At 38.5% G+C, this 16,579-nt stretch overlaps 1 protein-coding gene across 2 annotated transcripts in view; it reads right to left on the reverse strand.

Moving 5' to 3' along the window:
• The window catches only part of GRM5 (glutamate metabotropic receptor 5), a 660,867-nt gene that overhangs the window by 116,304 nt on the left and 527,984 nt on the right, over positions 1-16,579 (reverse strand). For both annotated transcript variants that reach the window (XM_088832124.1, XM_055416174.2), the window contains exons 4-5: positions 7,433-7,679; positions 2,991-3,159 (exon numbers count right to left, since the gene is read on the reverse strand). In XM_088832124.1, the coding sequence (XP_088688250.1) occupies positions 2,991-3,159; positions 7,433-7,679 (416 nt within the window). The remainder of the gene's footprint in view (positions 1-2,990; positions 3,160-7,432; positions 7,680-16,579) is intronic.

The following is a 16,579-nucleotide window of genomic DNA, read 5'->3' on the forward strand; positions in this document are numbered from 1 at the left end:
AGCCACTGTTTCCATTGTTTCCCCATCTATTTGCCATGAAGTGATGGGACTGGATGCCATGATCTTAGTTTTCTGAATGTTCAGCTTCAAGCCAACTTTTTCACTCTCTTCTTTCACTTTCATCAAGAGGCTCTTTAATTCTTCTTCACTTTCTGCCATAAGGGTGGTGTCATCTGCATATCTGAGGTGATTGATAATTCTCCCGACAATCTTGATTCCAGCCTGTGCTTCCTCCAGCCCAGCATTTCTCATAATGTACTCTACATATAAGTTAAATAAGCAGGGTGACAATATACAGCCTTGATGTACTCCTTTTCCTATTTGGAACCAGTCTGTTGTTCCATGTCCAGTTCTAACTGTTTCTTCCTGACCTGCATACAGGTTTCTCAAGAGGCAGGTCAGGTGGTCTGGTATTCCCATCTCTTTCAGAATTTTCCACAGTTTATTGTGATCCACACAGTCAAATGCTTTGGCATAGTCAATGAAGCAGAAATAGATGTTTTTTCTGGAACTCTCTTGCTTTTTCGATGATCCAACTGATGTTGGCAATTTGACCTCTGGTTCCTCTGCCTTTTCTAAATCCAGCTTGAACATCTGGAATTTCATGGTTCACATATTGCTGAAGCCTAGCTTGGAGAATTTTGAGCATGACTTTACTAGCGTGTGAGATGAGTGCAATTGTGCGGTAGTTTGAACATTCTTTGGCATTGCCTTTCTTTGGGATTGGAATGAAAACTGACCTTTTCCAGTCCTGTGGCCACTGCTGAGTTTTCCAAATTTGCTGACATATTGAGTGCAGCACTTTTATAGCATCATCTTTCAGGATTTGAAATAGCTCAACTGGAATTCCATCACCTCCACTAGCTTTGTTTGTAGTGATGCTTTCTAAGGCCCACTTGACTTCACATTCCAGGATGTCTGGCTCTAGGTGAGTGATCACACCATCGTGATTATCTGGGTCGTGAAGATCTTTTTGTACAGTTCTTCTGTGTATTGTTGCCACCTCTTCTTAATATCTTCTGTTTCTGTTAGGTCCATATCATTTCTGTCCTTTATCGAGTCCATCTTTGCATGAAATGTTCCCTTGGAATCTCTAATTTTCTTGAAGAGATCTTTAGTCTTCCCATTCAATTTTTCCCTCTGTTTCTTTGCACTGATCACTGAGGAAGGCTTATCTCTCCTTGCTATTCTCTGTAACTCTGCATTCAAATGGGTATATCTTTCCTTTTCTCCTTTGCTTTTTGCTTCCCTTCTTTTCACAGCTATTTGTAAGGCCTCCTCAGACAGCCATTTTGCTTTTTTGCATTTCTTTTTCTTGGGCATGGTCTTGATTCCCGCCTCCTCTACAATGTCACAAACCTCCATTATATATTTAATGTAGTGAAAATGAGATCTGGATAGGAAAATAGAATTTGGGATTAAAAAAGACTATATAAACATTACAACAAATTAACTAGTATTGAAAATATGGTAACAATTATTAAGTTCTTCCACCGGGTAAGTTATTCCCTGGAGAAAGCGTAGAAAAGCATATGTAAAGAAATCTCTTGAAACAAGTATTCAACATTTTGAAGTTACAGGTTCAAACTGTATTGCTGTGAAGGGTCCAAAGAGACCACTTCCATGTGGTAATTTATACAAGCTAATCTTTATATTGGAAGGGCTGGAAATTATGGACAGTTGTTATTCTAAGTGAGTCTAAAAAGAGTTTCACATGACGAGTTTAACTGCAAGATGATTGGCCAAGATGCAGATGGTCATTGAATATTAGGAATTGGCAACCTTTTTCTACAAAAGACCAGATAGTAAATATTTTTGGCTTATGGCTGATAGCCAGGGCTGATCAAGGCTACCTCTATAATGTTTCTTTCAAATACCTCCCCACCCACTTTCCACTCTCCCTCTTCCTTCCCTAATTCAGGGCCCTTGTCTCCACTGTTGCCATGTCCTTTTAACTTGTCTCTTCTTTCTATATTCATTTCTTATAACTCTTCTCATGAATCTTCACTACTCAGATGGTAAAGAATCTGCCTCCTATTCAGCAGACCCGGCTTTGATCCCTGGGTCAGTAAGATCCCCTGGATCTCCAGTATTCTTGCCTGGAGAATCCCATGGACAGAGGAGCCTCGTGGGCCACAGTCCACGGGTTTGCAAAGAGTTGGACATGACTGAGTGACTAACACTTTCGCCTTCATATGTCAGCATCTTGGACAAAATTTTTTCAGACTCCTGGTGAAAAATAAGTTCAACCTGTTTAGTATGGTATCCAAAATTCTCCAGAAATGTGGCTTCAGTCTATCATTGCAGCTCTTTCACAGTAACCATTTAGAGCACTGCACCTGGCTTAATTCACTGTTATCCCAGAACAATCTGACCACTTCTGTACCTTTCCTGTTGCTCTTCCCTGCATCTCTCTCTGATAGCATATCCACTTTTCATGGTTCAGTGTCTGACATTTTATCGAGAAGACATTTGTTCCTTTCTTCTGTAAGAACTTATTTAAGCTCCCTTTTATTTTCTTTCTTTTAATGAAGTCATCACATTTCATATAACATTACTTCTGTGTTCCCACACTGTTTTTCCTCATCGAGACTATTAATCTTGTGAGAGTAAATGTGTCTTACTTATTTTTGCCCCACTGATGTAAACTATTACATTAGAGGAGTTTGATAAATATTTGTTGTTAATTAGAAATTGATGTGAACTCCAGCTGTGAACTCTATTCCCAGGAAGCATGTCTTCTAAGGGCTGGCATGAGTAGACAGGGATAGGCATGAGCCACCAGTTGGTTCAGTCAGTCCAACCACTAAGACCGTTCTGGGTTTTACTAAGTATTGAAAGGACTTAATAAGAAAAGAATTAAATGTTTTTGACATGAAGCTTACTGTGGAAAAGGCAAAACAAATGCCTCAACTGGTTAAAAACATTCAGTGATAATGAAAACTTTTGAATTTACAACAAAAATAAAAGAAACACAGGCTCTGTTTTACCTTTATCTGGCCTTTTTCACATGGCTCACTGCACACAGATCTGATGATGTGGCTTTTCTTGGCCCATACTTCATCATCATCCATTTTTAATTCTCCATTGTCCCAGCTTCCAACATTGATATAATCAAAATAATCTTTTCCCATTTCTTTGAAGTTCATTATTTCATACCTTAGAAACAAGAATATAATAATTATTCAGCTAAAATATAAATATTCAGCTATGATAAAGCAATAGATTTCTGTCCTCCAAAATGAGACTATTGTCATATTAGTGACACTGGAATTTTCCATGACAGTACACCTAGAATAACAAAAAGTCTGTCTGTTTCACTTTCTCTTCAGAGACCTTTTTTTTTTTAAACTTTCAAGCTTACACCTGAAATAGAAAATAATCCCATGTGAGAAGGTGACTTGACCTCAGCATGATGAAAGACAGTTTTGGAATAACTTCAAGAAGTTTAAGGAAGTACTTCTTTAGGCTTCTTCAAAAGACAGCAAGGTTTTCATCTCTTCTGAAATAAAATTATAAATTTCTCACTAAGTGAGAAATCTGGTAAATCTTTAATCTTAGCTTCAGCTTTAGAAAATGTGGAAGTAATTTGGTTAGGACCTGATCCTTTCTTATTTTATCCTTTATCAATGGCTAAACTCATTGTATAGCGACATTTTAAGGAATAATGTTTAAAATAGTTCTGAAAATTGACAGCTTCTAAAGTACCTTATGCAATGTAGAAATACTGGAAGGTACTAGTACCTTGTGAATTCTCAGCCTTTATCATCTATTGTTCTTAGACCATGCTGTCTGTTTTATATACGCATACTTAGAAACCCCCACAATATAATGTTTATATTTTTGCTTTAAATAGTTGTACTTAGTCTGGCGTTGATTCTTCATGTTTCCTCTGCTCAGTAATGGTTATTTCCAGGCATCAACGTGTGTGTGTGTGTATATGTGCATGCGTGTGTCTGACTCTTTGCGACCCCATGGATTGTATCCCGCAAGGCTTCTCTGTCCATGGGATTCTTCAGGTAAGAATACTGGATCGGGTTGACGTTTCCTCCTCCAGGGGATCTTCGCAACTGAAGGACTGAACCCGAGTCTACAGCCTGCGTCTCCTGCATTGGCAGGCAGATTCTTTACCACTTGAGCCACCTGGGAAGCCCCGGGCGGCAACAGGGCCTCTTAAACCTTATTTGACAGTGGACTCCCTGTTTATCTATTGGGGTTGGAAAACTTTTGCTATAAAGGGACAGATAGTAAATATTTTAGGCTTTGTGAGAAGGCTTCTGCTGAAACTACACAACACTGTTAGAGCAGTATGAAAGAGCCATAGACAGTATCTAAACAAATGAGACTCTTTGTTGTTATTTAGTTGCTAAGTTGTGTCCGATTGTTTGTGACCCCATTAGGCTCCTCTCTCCATGGAATTTTCCAAGCAGGATACTTGTGTGGGTTGCCCTTTCCTACTCTGGGGGATCTTTCCAACCCAGGGATCAAACCTGCCTCTTCTGCACCAGCAGGCAGATTCTTTACCACTGAGTCATCAGGAAAGTCCAAAATAAATTAAACTGTGTTCCAGTAAAACCTTATTTACAAAAACAGCAGACCTGATTTGGCCTGTAGAGCACAGTGTGCCAACCTGTGATCTATCCCGCTGGTGGTAAATAGTAAAGGTCCATATTTCTTGTCTATAATTCTAAAATCCTTAGAGCTCTTAAAAACCATAAGTTTTTTCATAATGCACTTGACAGCAAATCATGACCCGTTCTGAACTTATCTAGTGACGGAACTTGACCCACAGTGTCATGAGACTATTTATGTCATTTATCACACTTAACTGTGAATATGCATATGTTTTGCGGTAGAAATATTAATGCATTGTTTAAGGAGTGCTGCTCCACAGTATGCTGGAGGCATTATATGACTGTATACTTTTGTAAATCAAAAATTCAGAATTCTGTAACACACTTGCCCAAGGGTTTCACTGAAGAACTGTATACCAATAATAGTCTAGTTATGTGAGACAAAAACAATGATTGAATTTGAGTCTCTAATAGTCTGTAGTTATGTGTGCCAGACTAAGCTGTCACCTCTCCTAGCTTCCCCTGTTTAGGATCTTTCTCTTGTGACCCCAGCATTTTAGGGGAGCCCCTAATCACCCTAGTTTCCTCTGGTTTATGGCCCAGGTTGAAATGCCTTTGATACAGCTGCAACTTTTACTCCAGAGAAATAACAACACAATGCCTACAAATACATTTCCAGGAGAATAGGGGCTTTTTGATTTTGATACTATAATTGGCAGGCTGTTGTATCGGGTTAGGAGTCCAGAAGACTGAGTTAGAATCTTGACTCTATCGTGTATTAGGGTATATCTCTGGGCAAGTCATTTAACCTTTGTAAGCCTCAGTTTGTGAGCCTTCAGCTAGAAAAGAGTATGATAATATTACTTACCTCATAGGATTAAAATGTAAAGGATTTAGCTAAGTGTTTGCCTCAGGACACAAACTCAGTATATATAAATTGTAATTATCTTGTAACTATCACTGGATTCATTGGAAAAAACAGAAAATTTGCAAACCACTTTTTCTGAGTTTGACTTGTATGCTCAGGGGCCAATTCTGATCACTTATTAGTAGATTACTGTAATATCCAACCTTAGTAATGAATGAGAAGTCTCTAAACAACTGTGAATTCCCAGAAATTGTTTGCAAAATTTTATGGATATTGTCCATGAGAGAATACTTATAAATCTTATCTGAGTCCTAAAGGGATTCCTGTTCTGCAAATGGTTAAGGGCCAGTGTCCTAAACATCCCCATTCCAGCATATTTGGGAGATTGTGAATGGGACAGTGATGTTTAGATCTGTTAAGTTTTCCCACTAGAATAGAGCTGAGCCATCTGAGCTATTTCTTCATTGTCTGGTTTCTGGAACTGACTTAGGTACATGTCATGAAAACTATTTGAATGGATGGGGCTGCAGTCAACAAAGGCTATGAACAAACCCCAAGCTGATGTCAGTGCTCCAGGGATGCACACAGGAATAATAAATCCACAGGAAAGTCTCAGAGCCCAGCCTTGACCTGAGCCTAAACCTGAGCTCAAATCATTGACTTGCCCTAAGAAGTTCTGGAGAAGGAAATGGCAACCCATTCCAGTATTCTCGCCTGGGAAATCCCATAGACAGAAGAGCCTGGCAGGCTACAGTCCACGGGGTCACAAATGACATGACTTAACAACTAAACACCAGACACCAAGAAGCCTTACAACAAATGTGAAGTTCTCTTTGGCCCCGAGAAAATGCTTACATTTCTGCCAAGTAGAAAACAGTATATGAAAAGTCTTATCTTGGCAAACAGCTTGCATGGAGCAGTACTCATCAACTCGCTAGAACAGAGAAAGTATCCAGCTTTCCTCCTGGCTGCCTGACTTGGAATTGCTGTCACACAGAAGTTCAGCTTGTGAAATAGTAACAGCTGCATCAGGGACAAACTCTAGCTCGCATCAGGCATATGAAACAAGCTAGACCAAGATGGCTGGTACCCTGTGTGGGCACATGGCATGTGAGTCACGGAGAGACTCGTGGGACCTTCTCTTGGCAGGATCAGCTGCAAACACTGTAAACACAGCCTCTCCAGGCATACCTGTCAAGCAAAATCTGTGGTTGGAAAAATAGCGGGGGTTTTATAGTAGCCAGCCCAAGGACCCTAACTGTCCTAATGTAGAGCAGATCGAAGACTCAGCCCTGCTGTAAGTCAGAATGTCACTTCAGTGACATTATCCCTCATGGATTAAAAGTTTCATGTGAAGAGTCACTTAAGAATTTAGAGTCTTAGATGTGAAAGATGGTAAGTTCTAGGTACTTAATGTCTTCCCTGGAGGCTGGCCTATAATTATGAGTGACTTTGTATTTCTCAGGCTCCTCTCTAAGTAAAAGGTAAAATTTTAGAGAAAAAGGCCATTTAGTCCTCAAGAAGGGAGAAAGTGTTCCAGTGGAGGGTTCTAAAATAAAATATGACTTTTAACTTACTGTACCTACAACAAACAATAGAATAACACCTCACTCCTGTTTCTAGATTACCAGAAATGGAATTCTTCCTGTTTCAGAATAATTATGACCCAAGAAGAGATCAGAATATGTGGAATAACAGGGCAAATACATACAGAGAAACCACGAACTGGCTTTTAATAATCCATCTATACTGTGAGGCTCCTGCCTCTAAGTGTGGGTCTTGGAAGTGTGGTGATGGTTCCAAGAGCACGTTTTAGACATCGGCATTCACACTTTTTCCTGGCCACAGGAAATGGGGCTTCCTCTTTCTGTCTTTACTCACTTTGCGATGTCAGAACAAAGCAAACATGTCTGGGAAGCATAGATAACCACAAAGGATCAAGAGACAGATTGATCAGGCTCTGGTGTCTCGAGGAGAATTGTTACAATACCTTCCTGGAGAGTCTCCATTCTCGTCAAATAGGATCATGTCTCCAGAAACCCCAGTAAAATTGGTTTTCATCAGAGAGTCCAAAAGTTTCCGTCCATCAATTGGCTTCATGGCGTCACAGAGGCCCGCATAGCCTGGACAGAGGGACATCTGCATGTTGTGGAGCCCATAGGCCATGGAATAGATTGCATTGATCACAAATCCCATTTTGGAGTCTTGCACATGATGTGTTCTCAGAGTCAGAGAACCTGTGGGAAAACAAATTAGGGATTAACTTTGAGATGTAATCCTACTATAGCTCTTTGTGGATTCTGAATAATTTGACAATGCATTAGAACAATTTATAAGAATTAGAACCAGAGGAAGTAGCAAGAACAGGTGCGAAAATAGTATTCCTAATTCTCTTCTATGTTTATGTTTTTCCCAAAGAACTTAAAGACCTGAATCCCCTCCAGTACCAAGATTCACTTCCTCTATTACCAAATTCTGGGGATGGATGGAGTATAGCAAAATTTATCTTAAAGACAGATTAATCTACCAAGTACTTAGCTGTGATAATATACATTCTTGGTTTAGATATCCTCAACAAATCTCCAGTTTCTCCAATTAATCTTCAATAAATCTCCAATTAAGTCTTAGCTGAGCAAAGTAGATACCCTGTTGTCTTGCCTCAACTTACCTAGCTGGATTTATCACCTACTACTTCCGACCTCAAAGTATATGTGCTCCATAAATTGACCTATTTCAAAATTCTGAAATATAATATTTAAGCCCCGTTAATTCATCCATTAATTAAATATTTACTGGAGTCTGAGTATACATAAAGCTCTGTGTATGGTGATCTAAGGACAATATAAAAATGAATTGGAGATGGATTCTGCACTTAAGAGAAGACTTGTTCAGTAATAAATTATATAACACTGAAAGGAAGAAGGTGATAAATCTATAACAGATGTGGAGTTAAAATCTATTGAGGTCCAAAGAGGGGGCAATCCCTTTCAATGGAGGGCCCTTGGGAATATTTCATTAAAGAACTAACATTTGGGATGAATTACTGGTTAAACAAATAAGGAATGAGTGTCTGTTAGTTCTGACTGCTCAGAACTTGCTGAAAGTGGGGAACATAATGTAGAATAAAATAGACATGATTATTGTTTCTGTTTTCTTAAGAGTCTAGAGGGCAGAATAGGGAGGAGCACTAGACGGAGAAACTCAGTGATGCTGAGCATTGTGGCTGAGTATCTGCTGGATGAAGAGTGCAGGAAAGCAGGGTTGAAGGTTCACAGATGAGATCAGACACACTATGTTTGGGAAACTTTAAAAAGGTTGGAATGTTTGGAACATACAGTAGGAGGTAGGAGAATGAGGAGACCTGAAATAGTAGTGGAAAGCAGGATTGCTTAAGCCAGGTTAAAGAGCCCTAGGATCTTTTGTTGTGTTTAAAACAGGAAGAAACATGATGATATTTCTAATTTAGAAAGATCAATCTGACTACATTGGAGAAACATTTAAAGGGCTACAAGAGTGGAGTCATGTAGACCCATTAAGAGGTAATGCAGTGATCCCAGGGACAGGTGAGAATGCCCTTGCTGAGGGTAGAGGTCATCATTATGGTCACAAGTACTTATTAGATGGAATCTACTACCAGGCCTGGTGATTGAGGAATGGAGAGGAGTGAAACATGTAGAAAGGACATGGGCATAACATAAAAGTAACAGATGAGGTAAAGACAGAACATTTCATATGGGGAGAAGTTTTTATTTAAGAGAGATATATAGGAACTCTCCAAAGATGGCATGATTTTTTATGACTCTTAAATGGTACTGGCATAGAGGCTCCAGGGGAAGCCAGCATGGTTCATCCTGACATAAGTGTAAGATGGGTAATCTTGTTTCCATCTCAGGACAAGACACTGGCCCTAGGCTACTTTCCAACCAAATCTTACAATTTTCTTTTCTACACAGATTCTATTCACATTTTGATATTTGACCTCATACCATTGGAAACGCCATTGTTCTAGGTGCTAAGTCAATACTTGGAAGTCACTTTTGACATATTTTTTTTCCTTCATTCACTGTCTACTTTTATTTGGTCTATCTTCAAAATATATCCAGAATTAGATTATTTGATGCAAATCTACTTTTTTCAGGTTCAAGATGTATATCCTGTCTGGATTACAGCAATAATCTTCTAACTAGATTCTTCTTTTCTACCTTAAAATATTCTATACCCACTCCAGTAAATTTTTTCATGCAATAACTATAAGAATATTCTTAAAATAAGAATCAGATTATGATACTCCTCTGATCAGACTTTCTAGTGGCTCCATTATTACTGAAAGAAAAAGCCAATGTCCAAGCCCTGACTTTCAAAGACAAACAGGATTTTGACTCATGGAATTCCACACCTTATCCTTCTGACTCCTAATACTCTTTATTTAAATTATTTCTCCCTGAATATTTAGCAAGAAAAGGCAACTAATTACATACAGTTAAGAATGTTAAAGGACAAATATTAAAATAATCTGTACCTATTGATACAATAAGGAGTTGAGGGATACACAAAATTAAAAAATGTAAAATATGACATCAATACCCTAAAATGGTGGTGGCTGGTGGTGGTAAAAGCATTAGCTTGTTAGAATGCATTTGAACTTATGACATCACTAACTTAAAATAGTCATCTATAAATATAGATTGTTATATAGGAACCTCATGGTACACAAACCAAAAACCTATATAATAGATACATACCAAAAAGAGAAAGGATTCTGAACATAAAACAGCAATTATAAAATCAGAAGAGAGAAAGGAAAGAGGAACAAAAAAGAAATATGGAACAACCCCAAACCAATTAACCAATAGGCAGTGAGCTAATTGCTGTTGTGGTTTAGTTGCCAAGCTGTGTCAGACTGTTTTGTGACCCTATGGAGTGTAGCCCACCTGGCTCATCTGTCCTTGGGATTTCCCAGGCAGGAATACTGGAATGGGTTGCCGTTTCCTTCTCCAGGATATCTTCCTGACTCAGGGATCAAACCCATGTCTCCTGCATTGGCAGGCAGATTCTTTACCACTGAACCACCAGGGAAACCCAATAAGTGAATACTTATCAATAATTCTTTAAATGTTAAGGGACTTTAGTTCATATATGTTCCAATCAAAATACATAGAATGAGTGGATAGAAACACAAGACCCATGTAGACATTGTCTCTAAGAGACTCACTTCAGATCTAAAGACACATGGCGTGAAAGTGAGGGGATGGAAAAAGACAATCCGTGCAAATGAAAATGAAAAGAAGCTGAGGTAGCAATACTTATATCAGACTAAATGGACTTTAAAACAAAGACTTTAACAATAGACAAAGGAGGACATTACGTAATGATAAAGGGATCAATTCAAGATGAAGATATAACAGTTGTAAATATATATGTACTCAACATAGAAGCATCTCAATATATAAAGCAAATAACTGAGAAACATAAAAGGAGAAATTGACAGTAATTCAATAGTAGGATGATGCTTTAAGACTTCACTTAAATCAATGGACAGCTTATCCAGACAGAAAGTCAGTAATTGCTGCCCTTAGATGATATATTAGACCAGATGGATTTAATAGCTACACATGGAACATTCCATCCAAAAGCAACATTCTTTTCAAGTGCACAGGGAACATTACTTAGGATAGAACCCATACGAGGTCAGAAAACAAGCCTTAATAGATTTAATGTTGATTAGATAAATAAATAAAATTCTGACCATAACAGTATGAGACTAGAAATTGACTACAAGAAAAAACTACAAAAAATACAAACAGCTGGAGTCTAAAAGATAGGAAAATAAACAACCATCAATGGATAAGTAAAAGAGGAAATTATACTTAGAAATAAGTGAAAAATGGAAAAACAATGATTCAACTCTAAGGAACACAGCAAAAGCAGTTCTAAGAGGAAAGTTGATGGTGATGGAGGCCTACAGCAGGAAACAAGAAAAGGCCAAGTTAACAACCTAAATTTACACCTAAAGTAACTAGAGGAAAAGGTCAAACAAAACCCAGAATTAGTAGAAGATATATAAGAAACTGAAATAGCGGAGGAAGGCAGGATTGCTTAAGCCGGGTTAAAGAGCCCTAGGAGCTTTTGCTGTGGTTAAAACAGGAAGAAACATGATCATATTTCTAATTTAGAAAGATCTATCTAAAGAAAAATAGGAAAGGTTAATGAAATCAAGCAGTTGTTTTAAAAAAATAAAACTGATAAAACGTTATCCAGATTAATCAAGGAAAAAAAAGAGAAGTGTCCTAAATAAATAAAATATGAATGAGTATAAGTTACAATTAACACCACAGAAATAGATAGGATCACAAGAGATTACTACAAATAATTATATGGCAATAACATGGACAAAAGAGTCTGATGCTGGGAGGGATTGGGGGTAGGAGGAGACGGAGACGACAGAGAATGAGATGGCTGGATGGCATCACCGACTAGATGGACATGAGTTTGAGTGAACTCCGGGAGTTGGAGATGGACAGGGAGGCCTGGCGTGCTGTGATTCATGGGGTCGCAAAGAGTCGGACACGACTGAGCAACTGAACTGAACTGAACTGAACATGGACAAGCTAGAAGAAATGGATAAATTTCTAGAAATGAACAATCTCCTAAGACTCAATAAAGGTGAAATAGAAAATATGAACAGACCAATTACTGGTAATGAAACTGAATCAGTCACTAAATACAAAAAAAACTCTTAAGTAACAAAAGTCTAGGACCAAATGGCTTCACAGGTGAATTCTATAAAACACTTAAAAGAAGAGTTAAAACCTATCCTTCTCAAACTATTTCAAAAAATTTAAGAGATGGAACACTTCTGAACGCATTCTATGAAGCTAATTTCATTCTGATACTAAAGCTAAAGACACAACATACACAGGAAAAATTACAGACCACTATTGGGAAGATCCCCTGGAGAAGGAAATGGCAACCTACTCCAGTACTCTTGCCTGGAAAATCCCATGGATGGAGGAGCCTGGTAGGCTACCGTCCATGGCGTCGCAAAGAGTCGGACACGACTGAGTGACTTCACTTTCCTTTCCTTTCACTATCACTAATAAACATAGATGCAAAAATCCTCAATAAAATACTAGAATGTAGAATTCAAAAGTACATTAAAGGGATTATATATCATGATCGAGTGGGATTTATCCTAGGGATGCAAGGATGTTTCAATATTCATAAAACAATAAATGGGACAACACCACATTAACAAATTGAAGTAATATGACTTTCTTGATAGATGCAGAAAAAACTTTTGACAAAACTCAACATCCATTAAACTCTCCAAAAAGTGGTGTAGAGGGAATGTTCCTCAACATAAGGGTCATTTTGGACAAACCCATAGTCAACTTCCATTGACCATTTTATCTACTACTGTGGGCAAGAATCCCTTAGAAGAAATGGAATAGCCCTCATAGTCAACAAAAGAGCCCAAAGTGCAGTACTTGGATGCAGTCTCAAAAACGACAGAATGATCTCTGTTCATTTCCAAGGCAAACCATTCAATATAACAGTAATCCAAGTCTGTGCCCCAACCAGTAGTGCAGAAGAAGCTGAATGCTTCTATGAAGACCTATAAGATCGTCTAGAATTAACACCCAAAAAAGATGTCTTTTTCATTATAGGGGACTGGAATGCAAAAGTAGGAAGTCAAGAAACACCTGGAGTAACAGGCAAATTTGGCCTTGGAGTACAAAATGAGGCAGGGCAAAGCCTAACAGAGTTTTGCCAAGAGAACACACTGGTCATAGCAAACACCCTCTTCCAACCTCACAAGAGAAGACTCTACACATGGATATCACCAGATGGCCAACACCGAAATCAGATTGATTATATCCTTTGCAGCTAAAGATGGAGAAGCTCTATACAGTCAGCAAAAACAAGACTGGGGGCTGACTGTGGCTCAGATCATGAACTCCTTATTGCCAAATTCAGACTTAAATTGAAGAAAGTAGGGAAAACCACTAGACCATTCAGATATGACCTAAATCAAATCCCTTATGATTATACAGTAGAAGTGAGAAATAGATTTAAGGGACTAGATCTGATAGAGTACCTGATGAAATATGGACGGAGGTTCATAACATTGTACAGGAGACAGGGACCAAGACCATCCCCATGGAAAAGAAATGCAAAAAAGCAAAATGGCTGCCTGAGGAGGCCTTACAAATAGCTGTGAAAAGAAGAAACGTGAAAAGCAAAGGAGAAAAGGATAGATATAATCATCTGAATGCAGAGTTCAAAAGAATAGCAAGGAGAGATAAGAAAGCCTTCCTCAGTGATCAGTGCAAAGAAATAGAGGAAAACAATAGAATGGGAAAGACATGAGATCTCTTCAAGAAAATTAGAGATTCCAAGGGAACATTTCATGCAAATATGGGCTCAATAAAGGACAGAAATGGTATGGACCTAACAGAAGCAGAAGATATTAAGAAGAGGTGGCAAGAATACACAGAAGAACTATACAAAAGAGATCTTCAAGACCCAGATAATCATGATGGTGTGGTCACTCACCTAGAGCCAGACATCCTGTAATGTGAAGTCAAGTAGGCCTTGGGAAGCATCACTACGAACAAAGCTAGTGGAGGTGATGGAATTCCAGTTCAGCTATTTCAAATTCTAAAAGATGATGCTGTGAAAGTGCTGCACTCAATATGCCAGCAAATTTGGAAACTGAGCGGTGGCCACAGAACTGGAAAAGTTCAGTTTTCATTCCAATCCCAAAGAAAGGCAATGCCAAAGAATGCTCAAACTACCGCACAATTGCACTTGTCTCCCACGCTAGTAAAGTCATGCTCAAAATTCTCCAAGTGAGTCTTCAACAATGTGTGAACCGTGAACTTCAAGATGTTCAAGCTGGTTTTAGAAAAGGCAGAGGAACCAGAGATCAAATTACCAACATCAGTTGCATCATCAAAAAAGCAAGAGAGTTCCACAAAAAACCATCTACTTCTGCTTTATTGACTACGCCAAAACTTGGGACACTGTATCACAATAAACTGTGGAAAATTCTTCAAGAGATGGGAATACCAGACCCTTACCTGCCTCCTGAGGAATCTGTATGCAGGTCAGGAAGCAACAGTTAGAAGTGGACATGGAACAACAGACTGCTTCCAAATCGGGAAAGGAGTAGGTAAAGGCTGTATATTGTCACCCTGCTATTTAACTTATATGCAGAGTAATCATGAGAAACGCTGGGCTGGATGAAGCACAAGCTGGAATCAACATTCCTTGGAGAAATATCAATAACCTCAGATACGCAGATGACACCACCCTTATGACAGAAAGCGAAGAAGAACTCAAGAGCCTCTTGATGAAAGTGAAAGAGGAGAGTGAAAAAGTTGGCTTAAAACTCAACGTTCAAAAAACTAAGATCATGGCATCTGGTCCTTTCACTTCTTGGCAAATAGATGGGTAAACAATGGAAACAATGAGAGATTTTTTTTTGTGGGGGGGCTCCAAAATCACTGCAGATGGTGACTGCAGTCATGAAATTAAAAGATGCTTGCTCCTTGGAAGAAAAGCTATGATCAACCTAGACAGTATATTAAAAGGCAGAGACATTACTTTGTCAACAAAAGTATATCTAGTCAAAGCTATGGTTTTTCCAGTAGTCATGTATGGATGTGAGATTTGGATTATCAAGAAAGCTGAGTGCTGAAGAATTGATGCTTTTGAACTTTGGTGTTGGAGAAGACTCTTGAGAGTCCCTTGGACTGCAAGGAGATCCAGCCAGTCCATCCGAACAGAAATTAGTCCTGAATATTCATTGGAAGGACTGATGCTCAAGCTGAAACTCCAATACTTTGGCCACCTGATTCAAGGAACTGACTCATTGGAAAAGACCCTGATGCTAGTAAAGATTGAAGGCAGGAGGAGAAGGGGACAAGAGAGGATGAGATGGTTGGATGGCATCACTGACTCGATGGACATGAGTTTGTTTAAGTTCTGGGATTTGGTGATGGACAGGGAGGCCTGGCCTGCTGCAGTCCATGGGGTTGGACACTACTGAGCAACTGAACTGATAGTCAACCTCATTATTCATCAGTGAAAAACAGAAAATATTCCTTTAAGATCAGGAAAAAACAAGGATTCCTACCCTTTCCACTTTTATTCAACATCATGTTGAAAATCATAGCCATAGCAGTCAGATAAGAAAAAAGTAAAGAGGAGAGTGAATGTGAAAGTCACTCAGTCATGTCCTACTCTTTGCGACCCCATGGACTATGCAGTCTGTGGCATTCTGTAAGTCAGAATACTGGAGTGGGTAACCTTTCCCTTCTCCGGGGGATCCAGGGACTGAACCGTCTCCCCCACTGCAGGTGGATTCTTTATCAGCTGAGTCACAAGGTAGGAAAGAAGTAAAACTGTCACTGTTTGCAGCTGATATGATACTATATATAGAAAACCATAAAGACTCCATCAAAGAAACTATTAGAAGTATTAAAATTATTCATTATATTTGCAGGATACAATTTTTCTAGAATCTGTTGTGTTTCTATATACTAACAACAAATGATTAGAAATAGAAATTAAGAAAGCAATCCCACTTATAATCACATCAGAAACAATAAAACAGTAGGAGTAAATCTAACCAAAGCAGTAAATATTTCTACTCAGAAAACTGTAAGATATTGATGGAACAACTTGAAGTTGACACAAAGATATGGAAAGATCCACCTTCCTCATGAATTGAAAGAGTTATCATTTGTTAAAATGACCATACTCCTGAAGGAAATGTACAGCTTCAATGTTATCTCTATCAAAATTCCAATGGTATTTTTTCATACAACTGGAAAAAACAATCCTGAATTTTTTATGTAACCACAGAAGATCCCAAATAGCTAAGGCAATCTCAAGAAAGAACAAAGCTGGAAGAACTCCCTGAGTTCAAATAATAATACAAAGCTACAGTAATCAAAACAGTATGGTACTGGCACAAAAACAGACACATGGATCAGTGGTACAGAATAGAGAGCTCAGAAATAAACCTACTCTTATATCGGCAATTAATAATCTATGACAGCAGTCAAGGATATACAAAAAATTTTCTTCAATAAATGGTGTTGGGAAAACTGGACAGCTACTTTCAAAA

The sequence above is a fragment of the Moschus berezovskii genome, chromosome 25 (genome assembly GCF_049115385.1).
Source record: "Moschus berezovskii isolate FMDL1 chromosome 25, NW_MosBer_1.0, whole genome shotgun sequence".
Taxonomy (NCBI): domain Eukaryota; kingdom Metazoa; phylum Chordata; class Mammalia; order Artiodactyla; family Moschidae; genus Moschus; species Moschus berezovskii.